This window comes from Oryzias melastigma, linkage group LG1 (genome assembly GCF_002922805.2).
Source record: "Oryzias melastigma strain HK-1 linkage group LG1, ASM292280v2, whole genome shotgun sequence".
Classification (NCBI taxonomy): Eukaryota; Metazoa; Chordata; class Actinopteri; order Beloniformes; family Adrianichthyidae; genus Oryzias; species Oryzias melastigma.
This window is the reverse complement of record NC_050512.1, coordinates 390,928-413,372: the sequence shown is the minus strand read 5'-3', so window position 1 is coordinate 413,372 and position 22,445 is coordinate 390,928. Positions and strand designations below refer to the sequence as shown.

Genomic DNA, 22,445 nt, shown 5'->3' with positions numbered 1-22,445 from the left:
TCCATCTAGCCATCATCCATCCATCCATCATCATCCATCCATCCATCATCCATCGATCCATCCATCATTCATCCATCCATCATTCATCCATCCATCCATCCATCCATCCATCCATCCATCCATCATCCATCATCCATCCATCATTCATCCATCCATCTATCCATCATCTATCCATCCATCCATCCATCCATCAACCATCCATCACAAGCATTATGGAAATTAACAGAAATAAATCAGCGACAAACTACTCATTTCCTCTTTTTTCTGTTATAATTCCTCTACTTGATTGACTGAGCCATATTTAGTCTAATGGTTTATTGACACTTCTGTGTCATTCTTGTGTCTCTTCCTGGTTTTACATATAGAGCACATACTTGTATGTTATATTGTTGCTGAATGTTAACAAGCATACAAATTTTGACTGATTTATATTAGGTGATAAAGGCTTAATTTTTTTGGCACATAGACCTCAGTTCTTTTTTTAGTCTCTTTTTCACAAATTAGATTCCCTATAGGTCATTGTTTCAATACTTATGAACTAAACCAACTGAAAGTGTGTTATTACTCTGAATTTACTTCCTGAACTTTTACCGTACCAAAAAATAAACAATTAATCGTCATGATCATTTAATCCTGTGTGCCCCTCTTGTAGCTGTAAAGTGCTTTGGGTGCATTCTGACCTTCAGATGTAACTTTACTAAAAAAGTCACTAAAATAGAATCCTGGAGTGATGCTATGTGTTACAATTTTAGGAGGAATGACACCAATGCTGTGGTTTAGTAAAATCATTTCATAATGTAATTTCTGATCATTCAATGGAGTTTTAGCCCAGTTTTAGATGCTTTTGCTCTTTATTTACTTGTTATGTGCTTGATAGACAGTAAAGTTAGTTAACCCTTTAACACTGAAGCTTGATCAACATAATTACGTTGATCGTGTTAACAGCTGAAAAGTTACAGTATGTTAAAGATTTTGTGTTTAAGCGTCACTGGCAACACCTCAGGTGTTAAAGGGTTAAATCAGTTATTCTGAATCATTTTATCTGTAAATAGAACTACTGGATTTGTCAGAATGAAAAAAGACTGTTCTTATCATCACTACATTCAGTAGACAGAAGTTGAAAAAAGTCCCTGCATGAATGTTTCAGTGAAGAACAATCTGTGTCATACATAGCAGTTGTGTTGTTGCAGTAGTTGCGAGCAACAGCTCCACAGAACAGCGGGAAAGGTTTATGGTGATCACAGGGAGGTGAAAACGGTCACACTTGCTGAAAATAGAAGTGGAATTATCCCTTTTCTTTTCACCCTCTGACTCATTGTGGGACTATTTCTGTCTGTCCAGCAGCAGGCACCTGTTCTGCTCTGTCCCGCCACGCCGCTCTGCTCAAATGCTTCTGCAGCTGCAGGGTGAGCACCAGGGAAATGACCACATGTCCCCTTAAAAAGCTCCAAGAAGTAAAAGCAACCAGAGAACTTTAACAATGACCTGTGGATTTATTTATTAACATGCTAAAACTCGTTTCAGCCATCAGGGACATTTAGAACCTCAAGAACACATTTAGAAAGCAGCTATGTTTTGTGCAGAAGTAGTATTTTTCATTTAAAAAAGACAAAAGCCAAAGCACGAACACGGCGACAAAAGCCACAACATACATGACAACAAAAGCCAAGCATGAAGACAAAAGACACAGCACAACGGCAAAAGCCACAACACGACAAAAAAACACAAAACGAAGACAAAAGCCCCAACACAACAACAAAAGCCACAACACTACGACAAAAGCCACAACACTACGACAAAAGCCACAACACGACAAAAAAAGCCGCAACACGACAAAAAAACACAAAACGAAGACAAAAGCCCCAACACAACAACAAAAGCCACAACACTACGACAAAAGCCACAACACTACAACAAAAGCCACAGCACGACAAAAAAAGCCGCAACACGACAAAAAAACACAAAACGAAGACAAAAGCCCCAACACAACAACAAAAGCCCCAACACTACGACAAAAGCCACAACACAACAATAAAAGCCACAACACAACAACAAAAGCCACAACACTATGACAAAAGCTGCAACACGACAACAAAAGCCCCAACACAACAACAAAAGCCACAACACTACGACAAAAGCCACAACACAACAATAAAAGCCACAACACAACAACAAAAGCCACAACACTACGACAAAAGCTGCAACATGACAACAAAAGCCACAACACTACGACAAAAGCTGCAACACGACAACAAAAGCCACAACACAACAACAAAAGCCACAACACTACAACAAAAGCCACAACACGACACTAGACACAACATAATGACAAAAGCCGAAGCACAAACCATCATAGCCATGGAGATGAAGTACCTCCCTCATTCCGAACCAGCAGCTGACCGCCCTCACAGCCACAGCCTTGAAAGTTTTTTCCAATAAAGAAGTTTGACATTTATAGTGTCTTTGTACACCCGCCCTCGACACTTATACCATGGATCTTTTAAATCTGTGTGAAAAGAAGCCAATACCATGAAATCCATTCTGAATCATCCTTGAAGCAAAAAGTCCAACATAAAGCATTTCACTCACTGCTGAACCACTGAAAAAGCACTATATCATTCTATTCTAAGCCTTTCAGAGTACACTAAATCCATTTATATGATCATATTTTACCTGTGGCACTCAAAAGAACAAATCACTTATGAAATATGAGTTATTTTTCCTACCTGGAAGCAAAACGACTCATTCTCTGAGGCTCCGCCATTCACTCCCTGTGGGTGCCGCCCATTGCATGACGTCAGAGCAGACTCTTCCTGGAGGGGGCGGTTCTCACTTTGTGACATCACCTCATGAGAACTTGCTTGTTTTCATGTGTTGGGAGGGGCGGGGGCTCAGAGAGCAGGTTTTTAGAGGAATTGTCAGGAATGCGAGAACTGATCAAAATACTGTTAATAAGTTTGCTGTACACTGAATTGTTGAGGGCAGCCATATTGGATTTATGGCCGCCATCTTGGATTTTAAGCAAAAATCAGGGTGGTCCACCCAGCGAACATTTCAATGAGGGCCCCATATGTTTATCTTTGGTCTGAGTTGGTGGGTCCCAGGTGAGTTTGTCCTTGGGTTCCATGGTGGCCCCACCTGTGTTTCCCACACTGGCTTAGTTGGGGATTCAGTGGTCCCTACCCTAACCAGCCGCACGGTGGACAGCGTAGCAAGTTAGCAAGCTCCACTGCCCAGCGAGCCAGCCTATTGAGTGTCCACTCAAGCCAGTGTGGGCAGACACAGGTGGGGTCACCATGGAACCCGCGGACAAACCCACCTGGGGCCCACCCTATGGGGTCCACATTGAAATGTTTGCTGGGCAGGAGCTTATTTTCAAAAGTATGCCCCAAAGACGATGAATCCATTGAGAAACCTTGACTGGAAAGAAGGGCCTTTTTTGCCTGGCTTGGACCTGTCTATAGGATTTTGGCTTCTTGGAACCCGGAGGTATTCAGCAGGTGTTTGGAACGTCAGGGGGACGGGGTCATTTAGAGGCAGTCAATGGGAACTACATGTAGCATGCTACGATGCCTTCTGACGTCTTTTCACTTCTCAAAGGATGAGAATGAAAGAAAAACTGCAAGTCCACTATAATCAGGAATACATTCCAAGACTCAGACCTCCCAAGGCCATAAATTACCTCTGTGGAGATGTTATCAAGACATTTGAGAATCTGGCCTCTCTTGGATGCTAAGAGGCCCAAATGAGGCCTTGAGCCCCAAAGGTCTGTTACTTCCCAAGCCCTATTTCTTGATAAGGAAAACGCTGGACAACTCCTATGAAGGATTTACGGAAACAGAGATTTATCCTAAAAGGTCTTCAAAGAATCCTCCTGTCCCACTCACTGAAGGATCGATGGCAGACCTCTTTGGAATGTAAGGTTATGACTTTATGACCCCGTGGACCAAAGGAGGACCCAGGAACTCAGCTCAGAACAAGCTGAGATGAACCTTTGAATTTACAATTCTTTTATTCACAAATAAAGATTCTAAACATCTGTTCTTTTATTTGTGGTGTTGAATGTGAATAACATGAAAATGACTGAACTTTATTCACAGATTTCAACAGGAAGCAGACAAAACTTCCACTATAATCTTTGTTGTTCATGAATGTGTGATTTGTATCTGAATATGAGTTTAGACAACATTTAATCATGTATTGATAAACTGCATGTTAAGAGTTAATGATATGGAATACAATTCATGCTTTGATTTAATCCTCTTTATTTGACAATTAAGAAACATTAGAATTACATGTAGTTGATCTTTTTCTATGAGAAATCTCTTCATAGTTGAATGTTTATTCATTAAGAGTTTGAATGTTAATTTTTAAACTTTGTTTAAGCTAAACTCATTCTGATTTAAACTTTATGCAAACTTGTTTTATCACAAAAGTATTTCATGATTGTTTTGTTTTCACATCACTTCACTTTTACCATGAGATACACTGATGATCGCACACATCTGTGAATGCTCAGAACATTTAAGAGAAATAACTTTTATTTTTCTTAAATAGTTTAAACAGTTTTGATAGAAACATGAAACTGTTAGATCCACTGGAGACGTGTGCCTGCAGCCATTGGCTGAAATCAAGGCCTCCTCTGAGGTCAAAAGGTCATGCACACTCTCACTTCAGAGCAGTGCAGTTGGAGTTGGGGTTTTGAGCAGAGAACAGCTCTAGGAAGAAGAGGAAACTTCTTCCAATCTTTTTTGGTCTTGTTTTTTATTTCAACTTACCCCACGTAACTAAGTTTGTGCCAAGACCGTTTTTATTTACTTTATCTTTTTGGTAACTGTCGTGCATTTTTCTTTAACTATTTTGAAGCTCATCACCGCCTGTGCTTCTAATTTTTGAAACTGATCAAACGATCTGCTTTGAGACTAAACTCCAGTGAACTTTAAATCCAGCACGCTTCTTCGACGACCATCAACTCTTTTGGCTGTGCAAACCCAGATGACCACCAGAACTTCAGCCGCATGCGGTCGTAAGCTCCAGAAGAGTCTTCGACCGTTCTCCTGCACCCTGCACCAAAGCTGCTGCTGCTTTCATCCATCTCATCGGCCTCAGGAGAAACACCTTTGTCTGGTGAGCTTTGTCTGAAAGTCCAGTCCAAGTCCAGCTTCGAGCCACCGTGGTGAGGAGACCCTCTCAGCAAAACTGTTGCGGTTTGATGTGGTCATAACAGCCAATTTGATTTATCCAGACCAGTGTCTTGAACAGTTTAACGTAATTGTTTTCTTTAGATTACAATTTTTCTCTTAAACCGTTCTGAGGCATTACTTTGCTCATCCACCGACTTTCACACACATTCATACACACACACACATTCACACGCACTATATGGATTTTCTTTGTTTATTTTGTATATATTTTCATGCTTATCTCTTAATAAATATGAAAAAAGGCAGTCGTTGTCCATCTTGTTCTTTCTTTGTGATACGGTCCCTTCAGATGAGAATTTACTTCCTAAAGTGTTGAGATTGATTTATAAGATTACTCTTTAATCAATTTTAAAGCTAAAATTGATAAACTTTCATCATTGAGTAATTTTTCCTTCCTTTTGGAAGGTGGTGCCCCTTTACGAGACAAAGTCAAATTCTTCATTGAACTTGACCCCTTGCACGCTACATACAGATACCTGAGTACACTACAAGACATTAAAATGACGTTGAAATCTAACAGTAAGATAGTTCGTGAAGTGGTGCACAGATGGTATTTTGGCTTTTTTGGGTGGGGGGAATCAGGTCATTTCATGTTTGCAGTCACTGTAGTTTTATAAACTGGGATTCGGGGAAACATCTCGGCCTAACCAACAGTCTGAAAGACATCTGGAAACTGCTGAGCCAATTTTATAAAGCTTAATAAAACATACTGTGCGTAATAAAACAGTAATAAAACATCTTTAGTCTGACTAATCCATTAGCTTTTTTAAGGAAAAAACAGGCCTATTTTTGAACATTTTAATGAGGATGGGTTTATTTTGAATGACGTTGTATCAAAGCTACCAAAAGTTCAAATTAAAGTTAACTCCAAAAATTCTGCAAATGACTGATGAGGTTACTGATGTCACCAACAGTTCATTTGTTGTGCACAAAGACAGTTGTAGCATTTCTTCAAATGTGTCATTTGACCAAACCCATTTTAATTTAAATTATTACTGTTTGTTTTTTCTTTTTTGTGATTTAAATTCACTTAATCTAATTTATTGTGTGAATACAAAAAGTTTTGGATTTCAAGTTTAGAGACAAGATGACAGAAAGTTGGCTTCTGTTTTACAACTTTTAAATGAAACATTTCTCTGGATTTTAGAGCACGTAGAACCTATTTGGTAAAGCATTTAAAAGAAAATGTCACTCATGAGTTTCTCGATTGATTGACTCATGACAGTTTTATCTGCTCCTGGTGATCCTTGTCCTCTGAACTGCGCTCAGACCTCCTACACAGCAGATCAGACCTGCAGACAGAGTTACTCTTCTTTCATCTCCGTCCGTCTCTTAATTCATGTCATTCCTGACATCTACTAAGTCTGCAGAGGACAGGCTTCAGGAAAACTTGGACAGCACCGAGCCCAGAATGGACCCAGCAGGCACCCTTAGAGCCAGCCTCTCTGCTGTCTCCTGTTCTCGATATAAAACGTTGAGCTGAAAATACCAACGGAGACATATATGATTCTGTAAAGTTTATTCAGATTTCTTCATTCATTCTCAATTTTTAGAGGCTCCCGCCGGGTAATTCTATCCGGCCCTCCAGATCATTTTATTTTATCCTTATTAATGACCCAGTGTTATCTTGGGTTTATTTCTATTTTGTATAATTTTGACAAAATATATTTTTATGGAGAGTAAAATATTAAAATTTATTTAAGGTTTAAGTTGATTTATTCTTGAATAATATTCCTGCCTTTTTATTATTCATAATTATGTTAAAAGTTAAAGTTTTAAAAATTGTCATTCTGTTAGCTTTTTGGACTATTTAGGCATTTACTAAGATTTTTTAGGCTATTTTGGAGTTTAGCTAATATTTTGCTACATGCTAGCTGTTTTGGCTAATTTAGAGTTTCTAAAAATTTTTAGGCTGTTTTGGAGTTAAGACTAATATTTACATGGTAGCTATTTTGGCAAATTTGTTCCTTTTTCATTTTTTGGGGCTATTTTGGAGCTAGTATTTCAGCAACATGCTAGCTATTTTGGCTAATTTAATCTTTGTTCTGTTTAGTTTTTGAGGCTGTTTTGGAGCTTAACTAATACTTCAGCTACATGCTAGCTGTTTTGGCTAATTTATGCCTTTTTCAGATTTTAGGCTATTTTGGAGTTCAGCTAATAATTTTGTCACATGCTAGCTGTTTTGGGTAATTTAGGTTTTTTCAGGTTTTTCGGCTAAATTTGAAGTTTAGCTATATTTTTCAGCTAAATGCTAGTTGTTTTGGCTAACCTAGTTTTTTTTAGCTGTTTTTTGGTTCATTTGGCCTTGAGCTATTATTTTAGCTGTCTTTCAGCTTTAGTGATCTTCAGTGGCCAAATTCTCTACTCTCCTCAACTCTTCGTCTTTTTACAAGCGACTTTAAGATAAAAACATAGCTACTCTAGAGCAAAGGGTGGACGAACTTAAGCAGTACAATCGAAGGGAAGACCTAGTGATATCTGGCTTAGATACCTGTCACAAAACCTATGCATCAGTAGCTAATTCTGATTCAACAGAAGATTCTCCTAAGGAACAAGAGTCACTAGAACAGCAAGTTGTCAGTTTCCTACGCAGCAAAAATATAAATATACACAATGACGCAATTTCTATTTGCCACACGTTGCCGAAGAAATTTGATAAAGCAAAACCAACTATCATCATGAGATTTACCAGCAGAAAAGTGAGAAATAGTGTACTACAACAAGCAAAAAATCTGAAGGGGTCCAATGTGTATATAAACGAGCACCTAACCAAAAAGAATGGCACTATTGCCAGAGAGGCAAGAATATTAAAGAAACAGAAGAAAATTGTATCCACCTGGACCAGGAATGGGAACGTGTGGATCAAAGAAAAAGAAGGATCACAAGCCAAAATGATCAAAGAATTAAAAGATTTGGAAAATCTTAGCAAATGAAGGAAGCGAATCACTATGACAAAGAATAAATTAAAAGGGAACCCAATACATTCCATGTTTGTAAACTACAGAACTCAGTTGTTTACGAATAAAAACAAAAAATTATAACACCTACTTATGGTTACAAAAACACATACACAAAGTGAACCAGACAAAATATATGATCTCGGAAAGGAATTGGATCAAAATCTGCCTCTTCATCTAGAAAATGAATGTAAATATTACAGCGATCTAGAGTTAAAGGAATGTATTGCCAAAGGATCTCTATCGATCATCCATTTTAATATAAGAAGTCTGAAATGTAATTATGACAAAATTCAGGAATTTCTAACACTAAATGACAAAAAAATTAATATAATTGCAGTATCTGAAACATGGCTGAAAGAAGAGGACACGGATGTTGTTCGTATAGAGGGATATGACTTGAATTGTTTAAACAGAAAGAAAAAAAAAGGTGGTGGGGTAGCATTGTATGTCAAAAACAATTTAAAATGTAAACTTATCGACAAAATGACACTTGGTTGTAATGATATGATGGAAATCATTACAGTGGAAATCATTTTTGAAAAAACTAAAAATGTCATTGTTAGCTGTGTTTACCGAGCACCTGGCACCTGTGTTGGAACGTTTACTGATGAGATGACTAACTTGTTCTGTGGAGTATGGAATAAGTCCGTCTATGTATGTGGAGACTTTAATATTGACCTGGGTAACTTGAGCGTATCAAGGATAAGCAATGACTTTGTAAACTCGATGTATAGCCTGGGATTATGCCCTTTGATAAACAAACCAACTAGAATCACAACACAGAGTGAAACAATTATAGATAATATATTTACAAATGTTTCAAAAGACCTGGGAAAAAGTGGCATTCTCATGACAGATGTCAGCGATCACCTACCAGTATTAACAGTCTGTGAACAATATTACATAAAGCCACAAATCAAACCAGAATCAGTAAGAAGAGACAGATCACAAAAGGCATTGGAAGCATTAAAAAGGGATTTGCAACAACAAAGTTGGAAAGATGTCTATGTAAACAATGTAAATAATGCCTACAATTCCTTCATGGATATAATTAATGGCTTATATGAAAAGAATTGTACACTAAATAAACTAAAGGCTAAAAAGGTTTTAAGTAAACCATGGATGACAAAAGGATTACAAAATGCCTGCAAAAAGAAAAATAACCACAGAAGCTGAAAATAGGTATAAAGTATACAAAAATAAACTGGTTTCAATAATCAGAAGACAAAAAAAGAGTACTACAATACATTGCTGGAGCAAAATAGAAGTAACACTAAGGCAACATGGGGAATCATAAACAGAGTGTTGGGAAAGGATCAAACACACAGATTATTGCCAAGCTATTTGGAAAAAGATGGGATTGAATTAAAGGACACAAAGGATATAGCAGATGGATTTAATGATTTCTTTGTTAGTGTTGGACCAAATTTGACTAAAAATTTCATAACTAATGAGGAAGCAGGAAAAAAAAGAATCATAAAGTAAATAGCATGTTTTTAAACGCTGTCACTAAAGAGGAAGTAGTGGACTTAGTGAAGAAATCCGTGAACAAAAGATCTACCGATTGTGATAACTTAGATATGACATTGATAAAAAACCTAATTGAACATGTTGTGCAACCTTTCACCTACATATGCAATTTATCATTTTCATCTGGAATGTTTCCTGACCGGATGAAAACTGCAAAAATAATACCCATTCATAAAAGTGGAAATAAGCACATACTATCCAATTACAGACCAATATCCCTGCTACCACAATTCTCTAAAATATTGGAAAAACTATTTGTTGCCAGACTAGATAAATTCCTTGCCAAAGAGGGTACATTAAACACCAGTCAGTACGGGTTCAGAACAAATCACTCCACAACACTGGCACTAATGGAGTTAACAGAAGAAATATCCACAGCCATTGACCAAAAAAAGCACCTCATTAGCATTTTCATTGACCTTAAAAAAGCATTTGACACCAGAAACCACAAACTATTACTGGAAAAAATGAATAAATATGGCATCAGAGGAGTCACCCTGCAATGGATCACCAGCTACCTATCAAACAGAAAACAATTTGTACAAACAAATGACACGAAATCCACATTAAGTTCAATAACATGCGGGGTACCCCAAGGTTCAGTCTTGGGCCCCAAACTCTTGAACATCTATATAATTGACATCACCAGTGCATCCAAATTCTTAAAGTGTATTTTATTTGCTGATGACACTACGTTTTACTATGTGGGTGACGACATAAAACAAAGGGAGTTGGAAACAATTAAAAAATGGTTAGATACAAATAAACTATCAATAAATTGTGAAAAAACAAATCTGATGATATTTAGCAACCATAAGATAAATACTAACATCTCACTGGAAATTGCAGGTTCTCAAATTAAACAAGTGAAAGAAACCAAGTTTGTAGGGGTGATCATAGACGATAAAACAAGCTGGAAATCTCATTTCAACTACATAACAACTAAAATAGCAAAAATAATAGCACTGTTATATAAGGTTAAATGGTCACTAGACGAAAAATCATTATACCTCATATATAATTCACTGATTGTGCCATACCTGACATACTGCATAGAAATTTGGGGAAATGCTAACAAGAAATCAATAAATTCAATATTTGTGTTACAAAAACGAGCAATAAGAATCATTACTGGGAGTAAGTATCTGGATCCATCTACACCTCTGTTTATAAAACTAAAACTATTAAAATTTAAAGATTTAGTAAATCATTCCATATTAAAACTTATGTACAGAGCACATCACAGAAGTTTACCACATAACATACAAAAGAAGTTTGAAAAAGAAAGAGCAATTATAACCTAAAAGGGCATGAAATTTTTAAAACCAATAAATTTAGAGCCAAAATGAAGGAAAAAAGTGTTTCAGTGCAGGGTATTAGATTATGGAATACTCTAGAAAAATCTATAAAGGAATCTCATTCAATTATTACATTTTAAAAAACTGTGAAAAAACAAATGTTCACATCATATGAATCAAACAGTCATTAAAAACAGGCATAATGGGAAAGGAAGGAAAAAGAAGGGAAGGAGGGAAGGGGGGAAGGAAAGGGGAAAAAAAAGAAAAAAAGAAAAGGGTTTATGAGGTATTTACTTTATTTGGTTATTGTATATATATTTTTTTTCTTCTGATTTATTAATATTATTATTTTTTTCCCTACTATTTTTGGTGTTTGTTTCCTTGTTTCTTTTACTACTTGTCTATTCTGTTGCTTAAATTTGTTGTTGACTGAAATTATTTACCGACTTGGTTAAATGGGGCAGAGACAATAAGTTTTTCTTCTTTCTGTCCCTTTTCATTTTCATTTTCCAAAAACCAAGATTATTGTAAAACTCCTTTTGTGTGCTTTGAAAATGAAATAGAAATACTACTACTACTACTACTTTAATCACAAAGCTACTGCAAAACAGTAGCAATTCTGCAACACGGAATTGAACATGGCACCAAAGAAAAATCTAGAAGTCGACCTGACGGGGCTTAAAGTTGCGCTAGCCAACATCCAGGCAAAGCTAACTCTATAGCTTCTTATGAACTCTAACATATCAAACCTGATGGAGCTTGAGGCGTAGCTATTACCAATGCTACAACTCATGGAAGATTTCGACAGGAAAAGGCTCGTAATGAACAGCGAGATAATCGGAAAGATCTCCTGGAGAGAAGAATGAACGGCGTGGATCAACAAGTAAGAATGAACAACATCATTCTCATGGGACTTCAACTCAAACACAGGGCTCTGCCTGGAGCAACTAACGTTAGCACGGATCCTAACGGAGCTGTTGGAGATACAAACTCGACCGTAGAAAGCCAAGTTGGATTATTTCTCACGTCTAAAGGGATTTCTTTGGATATAGATACTATTGAGGTCTGTCATCCGCTTCCTCTGAGACATAATTAGGATAAACCAGCGATCCTGATCAGGTTTGTGAATCGAAAGCACAAGATAGCTCTGATGCAACAAAGAAAACACCTGAAGGGTTCGGCTGTCTATGTAAACGATCACCTGTCGAAATATCATGCCGATCTAGGGAAACACGCGAGACTCCTACGGAAGAGACGAAGGATCCAAAGCACTTGGGTGCAGAACTCCAGGATCTTTGTCGAACAACTCGGTCCACTGGACCTGACTAAAATACTGGAGATCTAAAGCATGAAAGACTTCAAGAAGTGTGGGATTACAGACGTCTGAGCCTTTAATTGAAGCAAACAAGTGTCAAATGTGATTTGGGAATCTACCCCTTCTGAAGGTGAGCTTTGACCTGATTTCAGCTGACTTCAGAAAACTTGAACACAACTTGCTTGATATGATATCAGCTGAAGAGCAGTCTGCAGTCATAACGACGTTAAGAAGGATTACGTGGCCTTAAACCTGTCAATAGACTTGGTTTTCTAAACTGTGATGTATTATTGATTCTACACATATTTTTGATATTTTTTCTTTTACTTTCTTTCTCCTAAAGTCTGATTTATGACTGATCTTCTTTAATAAAAACAATCCACACAAATTGTCTTTTTTAGTGAAGATATTTTGTATTTTTTTGCATTGAATAATGTAGATGATTTTTCTTTCTGATGATAACTAATAATTATCATCGGGAAAGGTCATTTGCATTGATCGAGTCTGGGGTATGCTTGGATCATCATTGTTGGGAGGATCTTCTGTATTGATCGGTGTCGGGGGTCTGGAATATATTCAAATGATTATTAATCATCTGGGTATGTTTTGGGTTTTTGGTGCAGATTTGTGTTGGTGTTTCTTCTTCTTTCTGGTGGTGATGGCCTCAATTTTACTTGAATTTTTGGTATTGATTAATGCAGATGATTTTTTCCTGATGATAATCGTCTAAATATATTTATATTTCTGGTTCTGATTAATATAAATGACTTGTCTGTGGATGTTTGAAATTTAATTACATCAATTACATAACATTAAACCATTTCATTCATTCATTCATTCATTCAAGTTACGGTTTTAAAGTTTTAAAAATTTAGTTTTAGAGTGTCCAATACATGTTTATCCTGTTCGGCCCGTGACCTAAGGTGTGTTTTGGATTTTGACCCCTTATGCGATTGAGTTTGACACCCCTGATATAAAGGTTCAGTTTATTTCTGGATATTGATTTCTGTAGCAAAGGCATGTTCAGGAATGGATTTTGTTATGACTTTCAGTAAAAATTGTTGTAATTTATATCTTGACTAGGAAAAGAAGGTGGAAATAGCTAACAATGTCAGGAATGCCAGCTAATAATGTTGATGGACAGGAGAGGTTCAGCTTTACATGTGGATCACTTGAAACAGAAGATGAACAGGAATTTCTACATCCAAAATTAAGATGACTCTGAAACTGTTGCGTTTGGCTTGCAGGGACACTTTTCAGTTTTCCAAAAACTAACTTCTCTATGGGAAGAAATAGTTCAACTAGTTTTTGTGAAACTGTGAAATACCAGAGAGATTTTACGTTTGATGATGGAATACTAAACATCCCACTTGAAGCTGCCCAATGTTTTTTTGTCCTCATCTCTTCGCACTAAAGCCGCCAAGTAACTCGAACTGTGGACATTCATCTCAGTATTTGTCATGCACGCGTGTTCCTCCTGTGAAAAAGTCACAACCTCGTACTCTCTGTACACTGATGTGAAGTACAGGATGTCCCTGTATACTGATGTGACTGATTAGATCTCTCACTGACTATAATGTAGCTGCTGCTTGATTGGAGATGTGTCAGTTTACTCAGTTTGTAAAGGTTGAACTATATTTAGCTTTGAACTTGAAAGAAGTAGGGGAGAGTGGGGTAAGATGATCCATGTTTTACCTTTGATGTCTTAGAGGTCAGAGAAAATGATAGAAATAAAATAAAAACATATCCTCTTAGTTTGGGTGGTTTCCTATCAAATTAAATGATCAGAAGGATTCTCTGACAAAGCTGACCAAAATCACGACTTATCCAAAAAAAAAGTGCACCTCTGGTTCCACTTTCCTCAGGTCAGTCAGTGTTAAGCCTTCATCGAGTGCTGCAGGCAGAACATGCTTCTGTCTGGCTGTGAAGCTTCTCAGCATCGCAGACAGACAGAATAGATTAGTGCCAATTCAGGGTGTTCTCGGAATGGAAAAGTGTTAGTCTGGACCGAGTCCGCTTAATGTGGTCTGGATCAAGTCCCGAACCTTGGGTTTGGTCTTCATTCAGACTGCAATCAACAAGACATTTCTGTTCCAAACCAAAGCCATGTGACTATAGATCTCTTCAGTCACTGGTCGGAATTAAAAAACAGCAAAAGAATAATGGAAGTCTTAAGCTTCTGGATAGTTCACTAATTAAAACTTTTTAATTTGTTGACCAACTTTGAACGCCGGTATCAACGTCAGGTTTAACACTATCTACTGCTACTTTGGTACGGTGGAGGCATTCTTCAACACGGTTACTGAGGAGACAATAGCTAAAAAGGGTACGCTGATAAGTGTTTATGACATGTAGATTGCAAAGAAGACAGTGTGAGAATCAATATGTACCACATTCAGTGTTGTTTTAATGAGCCTGCATAATGCCCCGTAATGGTGACCATTTTGGTCTAGTTGTTCTGTTCCGAGCAAAGAAGACCAAAGAAGCTACTCACACTGAAGACAATCAGAACGAACCGGAGCTCAGTCCAAATGGAAACAAACTGAGAACATCTGTCAGGAAGTCGTGGTGGAGACCCAAATGCAGGAGACTAGGCTTGGTGACAGGAACGTATACCATTTAATACATTTACCAAAACATGACAAAACCATGGAGTAACAAAAATGGTGACTGAACTGAACAGAACAGATGACCTGACCACCTTGGACCCAGCAGGAGAATCTATTCAGCAGTGGCAGGGTTTTCTTCCACTGCAGTCAATGCCATTCCATGTCACGCCACCCCAGGTTTTCCTGCAGCCATATCAAGTCATGTCAAGCCATGTCCACCTAATTCGTTCCTAAGGAGGAGTGTCAGGGTATTCTTCAAGCTTCATGTTCCTATTGAGGTTCGCGGGGCCCACTTGTCTTCATGTGCCGGTTCCTGAGGAGGGTTGCCGCTCATCCCCCTTGGCTGCATTTACTGTTCTGGAGGAGAGTTGCCGGGGCTCCTCCCCTTCATGTTTCCTGTCCCTGAGAGTCGTCGGGACCGCGTCTCTTCACGTCTGTTCCTGAGGAGGGGTTCTGATACCTCTCCCATATGTCTGGATGCAGGAGCGCTGTTTTCTGGGCTTTTGTTTTGCTTGTAAGGGTTCCCATCTCTCAGGTGTTTGAGCATCTGGGATTTGCCCTTTTGGGGAGGGGTACTGTCATGATTCTATGCTTAGGTTTTGTCATGTTAGGTTTTCCCTGCCAGTCTCACCATGTTCAGGTTAAATCATCCACAGCTGTCTTCATTTAGTTAAAACCTCAGGGTATTTAAATGTCAGGTTTTCAGTTCCTCTGTGTCAGCTCATCTGGTCTGCTACATCACTGGTTTGGTCTCCCATGGTTTTGTCACGTTTTTGTTTAATTTATTACATGGTTTAATTTTTTGCCACCTTGCCTAGTCTGCTGCATTTTGGGTCCACCGCCACCAATGAAGCCACCTTCAAAGATGGGTCAGAGAGCAGCTCCTGGTTCCGACCAGGGTAGGCTTGGGTATATTCAGAGGGAAAATTTGTTCTGGATTATTGGGGGAAACAAACTCTTGTTCACTTTAAATAAACCAAATGTGTCCAGTCTAAATACACATGATCAGATGACCCAACATATGAAAGGTTGCCTAGATACAAGAGGTGGGTCAACTAACTCACTGATTCATCTTACCCACTCTTCTATATGTGTGAATGAAATTCCATCCATCCATCTTCCTCCGCTTCATCCGGGACCGGGTCACGGGCGCAGCAGTCTAAGCAAAGATGCCCAGACTTCCCTCTCCCCGGCCACTTCCTCCAGCTCCTCTGGGGGGACCCCGAGGTGTTCCCAGGCAAGCCGAGAAACATAGTCTCTCCAGCGTGTCCTGGGTCTTCCCCGGGGCCTCCGCCCAGTGGGACATGCCCGGAACACCTCACCAGGGAGGCGTCCAGGAGGCATCCGGATCAGATGCCCGAACCACCTCAACTGGCTCCTCTCGATGCGGAGGAGAAGCGGCTCTACTCCGAGCTCTCTCCGGGTGACTGAGCTTCTCACCCTATCTCTAAGGGAGCGCCCAGCCACCCTGCGGAGAAAACTCATTTCAGCCGCTTGTAGTCGGGATCTCGTTCTTTCGGTCACGACCCAGAGCTCATGACCATAGGTGAGTACAGGAACAAAGATCGACCGATAAATTGAGAGCTTTGCCTTCTGGCTCAGCTCTCTTTTCACCACAACGGACCGGTACAGCGACCGCATAATAGCGGACGCCGCTCCAATCCGCCTGTCGATCTCACGGTCCGATCTTCCCTCACTCGTGAACAAGACCCCAAGATATTTAAACTCCTCCACCTGAGGCAGGAGCACTCCACCCACCGAGAGAGGACAAACTACCTTTCTCCGGTCGAGAACCATGGCCTCAGACTTAGCGGTGCTGACCCTCATCCCAGCCGCTTCACACTCGGCTGCAAACCGCTCCAATACATGCTGGAGGTCCCGGTTTGATGGAGCCAACAGAACAACATCATCTGCAAAAAGCAGAGATGAAATCCTGTGGTCCCCAAACCAGACCCCCTCCGGCCCCTGGCTGCGCCTAGAAATTCTGTCCATAAAGACTATGAACAGAACCGGTGATAAAGGGCAGCCCTGCCGGAGTCCAACATGCACCGGAAACAGGTCTGACTTACTGCCGGCCATGCGAACCAAGCTCCTGCTCCGGTCGTACAGAGACCGGACAGCCCTGAGTAAGGCTCCCCGGACCCCATACTCCCAGAGCACCCTCCACAGGACACCACGGGGAACGCGGTCGAACGCCTTCTCCAAATCCACAAAACACATATGGACTGGATGAGCGAACTCCCACGAACCCTCCAGCACCCTGGAGAGGGTGTAGAGCTGGTCCACTGTTCCACGACCAGGACGGAAACCGCACTGTTGTTCTTGAATCTGAGGTTCGACTATCGGACGGACTCTCCTCTCCAGTACCCTGGCATAGACTTTCCCAGGGAGGCTGAGGAGTGTGATTCCCCGGTAGTTGGAACACACCCTCCGGTCCCCCTTCTTGAAAAGGGGAACCACCACCCCAGTCTGCCAGTCCAGTGGTACGGTTCCTGTTTGCCACGCAATGCTGCAGAGACGTGTCAGCCAAGACACTCCCACAGCATCCAGAGACTTGAGGTACTCAGGGCGAACCTCATCCACCCCTGGAGCCTTGCCACCGAGGAGCTCTTTTACTACCTCGGTGACCTCAGCTTGGGTGATGGACAGTTCCACCCCAGTGTCCTCAGCCTCTGCTTCCTCAACGGAAGGCGTGTCAGCAGGGTTGAGGAGATCCTCAAAGTATTCCTTCCACCGCCCGACAATGTCCCCAGTTGAGGTCAGCAGATCCCCACCTGCACCGAAAACGGTGCCTGCAGAAAACTGCTTTCCCCTCCTGAGGCGCCGGATGGTTTGCCAGAATCTCTTTGAGGCCAACCGATAGTCCTTCTCCATGGCCTCACCAAACTCCTCCCAGGACCGAGTTTTTGCCTCCAACACAGCCCGGGCCGCAGCTCGCTTAAACTGCCGGTACCTGTCAGCTGCCTCTGGAGTCCCACAAGCCAGCCAGGCCTGATAGGACTCCTTCTTCAGCTTGACGGCATCCCTTACTTGCGGTGTCCACCACCGGGTTCGGGGGTTGCCGCCACGACAGGCACCAGAGACCTTGCGACCGCAGCTCCGGAAAGCAGCGGAGACAATAGAGGTGGAGAACATGGTCCACTCGGACTCTATGTCACCAACCTCCCTCGGTACCTGCTTGAAGTTTTCCCGGATGTGGGAGTTAAAGACCTCCCTGACGGAGGGCTCAGCCAGACGTTCCCAGCAGACCCTCACAGTACGTTTAGGTCTGCCGAGTCTTTCAGGCCTCCTCCCCTGCCAGCGAATCCAACTCACCACCAGGTAGTGATCAGTGGACAGCTCTGCCCCTCTCTTTACCCGAGTGTCCAGAACACACGGCCGGAGATCGCCTGAAACGACTACAAAGTCGATCATCGATCTCCTACCTAGGGTGTCCTGATGCCAGGTGTACTGATGGACACCTTTGTGTTCGAACATGGTGTTCGTTATGGACAAACTATGACGTGCACAGAAGTCCAACAACAAAACACCGCTCGGGTTCAGGTCAGGGAAGCCATTCCTACCAATCACGCCCCTCCAGGTGCCACTGTCATTACCCACGTGGGCATTGAAGTCCCCCAGGAGGACAACGGAGTCCCCTGTTGGGGCACTTTCCAGTACCCCTTCAAGAGACACCAGGAAGGCCGGGTACTCCGAACTGCTGTTTGGCCCGTAAGCCGAAACTACAGTCAGAGACCTGTCCCCCACCCGAAGGCGAAGGGACACGACCCTCTCGTCCACCGGTACGAACTCCAACACCTGGCGGCTGAGCTGGGGGCTCACAAGTAAGCCCACCCCAGCCCGTCGCCTCTCACCATGGGCAACTCCAGAGTGGTAGAGAGTCCAGCCTCTCTCGAGGGACTGAGTTTCAGAGCCCAGGTTGTGCGTCCAGGTGAGCCCAACTATATCTAGTCGGTATCTCTCAACCTCTCGCACCAGCTCAGGCTCCTTCCCTCCCAGAGAGTTGACATTCCATGTCCCAAAAGTCAGATTCCATGACCGGGGTTTGGGCCGCCGAGGCACTCGCCTTCGACTGCCACCCAAACCACAATGCACCGGCCCTTCAGAGCTCCCCTGCAGGTGGTGGGCCCACTGGGGAGTGATCCCACGTCGCTTCTTCGGGTTGGACCCCACCGGGGCCCATGGGAGGAGCCCCGGCCACCAGGCGCTCGCCTCCGAGCCCCAACCCCAGGCCTGGCTCCAGGGTGGGACCCCGGTGACGCCAATCCGGGCGACGTAACGGTATCTCTGGTGTTGTTACTCATAAAGGGGGTTTTGAACCGCTCTTTGTCTGGCTCGTCACTCAGGACCTGTCTGCCATGGGAGACCCTACCAGGGGCAAAAGCCCCCAACAGCTTAGCTCCTGAGATCACTCAAGCACTCAAACCCCTCCACCACGTTAAGGTGGCGGTTCAAGGAGGGGAAATTCTAACAACCAATACAGTCCTTTTTATGAACAAAGGTTTGGCTCAGTGTTTTGCAAAGCTGGGTACAAAAATAGCACACAAATAGTACAGGAGTTGTGAGAAGTTAAAAAGGGGAAAAGTTGTGGTGTTTCTGTGGTATTTCTGTTTCTATTCAAAAAAACTAACAGTTTCTGGATATTTTATGGTAATGTTTCCCGCTAGCTCTGTATAGAATTTGTGTGATATATTGTTAATGATTAAACCAGATCAGGGAAAACATTTTTGTATTTAGACAATTGGATTTGTTCTTTGTGCTTCGAAAGTTATTTTGTCTATTTGTTCCTTTGACTTGTCTCTATCAAAATAAAAGCATAAAAATCAAGCTTAAAAGAGAGCAGAACACAACATTGTATAGCAAGAAACACAACAACAAACCAACACATTTTATTGAATTTAGCAACTAAAGAAATGCACACTAGTTATTAGAAATCTGAAAATAAAGTAGCAAGTTTCAAAGACTGGTAAACTAAAGGAATGTATATTTTAGAAAACAAAACAACCAAATTCTAAAGCGGATTATTAACCCTTTAACACCTGAGAAGTTGGCGATGACGCTTAAACACAAAATCTTTAACATACTGTAACTTTTCAACAGTTAACACAATGATTCCTGTAGATTCTTAAGGAGAAAGCGGCTCGTCTACTGGAATTATCGTGTTAATGGTTGAAAAGTTATAGTACGTAAAATAACATAAACACTGGAGCTCCCGTGTTAATGTGTTAAAGGAATAACAAAAAAATAAAAATGAGGGTACTAGCTTTGGCAGCTGGATAATTCCTTTTTTTTTTTACTTTATTTCCTCTTTTATTATGCTTTTAATGATGGAAAATGTTACTGTATATATTTCAAAGCTTTGTGTTAAGGTGGGATGTTTTTTCTCTTGTGGCAGAGTCCTCCGTCCACGATGAGGAGGTTATGGTGCATCATCTGCATCTCCAGCAGCCAGAAGGAGACCACTTCTCCTGCAACTGTGATGCAGAGGAGAAGCCAGCCGGCCAGACTTCGTCTAACGATACCCCGGCACCGGAGAGACCGATGTGTCAGCCCTGCAAACCCACTGTAGCTTCTGCAGAAGAGTCTGCTGTCCCCTTTGGGGAGAATGAAGGGGACAGAGAGCCTGCACCTGAACATGACCGTTCTACTGAAGTGACTACAACTGAAGGAGAGGAGGTGATAGAGAAGAGTGGAGAGGTGACATCAGAGGAGCAGGAGTCTGTGGAGGAGTCGTTGGGGGATAACAATATGAAGAATCAAGTGTTTGAAGCAGCCGAACTAACCAAAAATAAAGAGGAGGAGGAGACCTTAATAGAGGCTGAAGACGAGGAGACCTTAAAAGAGGCTGAAGAGGAGGAGACTTTAAAAGAGACTGAAGAGGAGGAGAAGACCTTAACAGGGGCTGAGGAGGAGAACTTAACAGAGGCTGAGGAGGAGGAGACTTTAACACAGACTGAAGAGGAGGAGAAGACATTAATAGAGGCTGTAGAGGAGGAGGTGACCTTAACAGAGGCTGTAGAGGAGGAGACTTTAACACAGATTGAAGAGGAGGGGAAGACATTAATAGAGGCTGTAGAGGAGGAGGTGACCTTAACAGAGGCTGCAGAGGAGGAGGAGGAGACCCTAACAGAGGCTGAAGAGGAGGAGGTCTTAGCAGAGGCTGAGGAGGAGGTGAATCAACCTGAGACAGGCGAGTCAAAAGAAATCCAGGAACTGTTACAGGTCGATGAAGAACACGAGAGTCAAAAAGCTGAAGAAGAAGAACAGGAATCGGATCAAGATGAAGAGGTAGTTGAGGAGTTAGAAAATGGAGAGCCACAAGAGCAAACAGGTATGGGACCAGATAAGGAAACAGCAGAAGAATTAAACTTCAATCCGGAGCAGGAACCAGAAGCAGCAGAAGCTGACATAGATGTAAATATAGAACCAGAGGAGATTCTTCAGCCGGAACCTGATGTACAGAGCAAGCAAGCGGCAACTACAGAAAGGCCGGCACAGTCTCCAATCAAAGGTACAACAAGCTGTCGATACATGAAATATTATGTTTTACAAGCTACAATATTTCTCAAAGAAGATTGTATTGGTATGAAATAAGAAGCATCAAGATCCCAGTTCTGTACATATAGCTGTTTTAAAACTACAATCACAAATACATCTGCCACTGCGTAGGGGGGAGGCATCAGCAGAATCTTCGAGATTATAACTGATTTTTTTTTATAAATTGTTTACACTGTTATGAATGTAGCAACATGGGTTAGGACAGGTGTGCAGGATGGTCAGCTTTTTATATACTTGCTGAAAAACTTCCATTTAGGTGGTTGCGCACATGCATTTAGACCATAATCTAACCAATAAAAACAAGCCTCTGCTTTGATGATATTTTTGCACTTCCAAATGAGTAAAACAAAGAAAATTCTTAAATAATTTCACATTTTCTAAAACTGATAGGTTGCTTCATGTAACATGAATGTAAGTGTTTAAGTTCTTTGATTTACTGTAACTTTTTATTCATTAATACAATAATTCCAGTAGTCACAATCTACTGGAATGATCGTGTTAACAGTTGGAAAGTTACATTATGTTAAAGATTTTTTGTTTAAGCGTCACCGGAAACGCCTCCGACCAATCAGAAGCAAGCTCAAAACCGGCAAATCTGGAGCCAGCTTTAAACCGACCAATCAGGAGCCGGCTTTAAACCGGCCAATCAGGAGCCGGCTTTGAACCGACCAATCAGGAGCCAGCTTTAAACTGGCCAATCAGGAGCCAGCTCTTAACCAGCCAATCAGGAGCCAGCTTTAAACCGACCAATCAGGAGCCGGCTTTAAACCGACCACTCAGGAGCCAGTTTTAAACTGACCAATCGGGAGCCAGCTTTAAACCGGCCAATCAGGGCCGAGCTTTAAACCGACCAATCAGGAGCCAGCTTTAAACCGGCCAATCAGGGCCAAGCTTTAAACCGACCAATCAGGAGCCAGCTTTAAACCGACCATTCAGGAGCCGGCTTTAAACGACCAATCAGGAGCCGGCTT

General features: G+C 41.5%; 1 protein-coding gene across 1 annotated transcript in view; it reads left to right on the top strand.

Annotated features, from left to right (window-relative positions):
- The window catches only part of LOC112137466 (sarcalumenin), a 49,704-nt gene that overhangs the window by 5,012 nt on the left and 22,247 nt on the right, over window positions 1–22,445 (top strand). Inside the window, exon 2 of the mRNA XM_024259804.2 lies at window positions 20,312–21,427. Within this exon, the coding sequence (XP_024115572.1) occupies window positions 20,312–21,427 (1,116 nt within the window). The remainder of the gene's footprint in view (window positions 1–20,311; window positions 21,428–22,445) is intronic.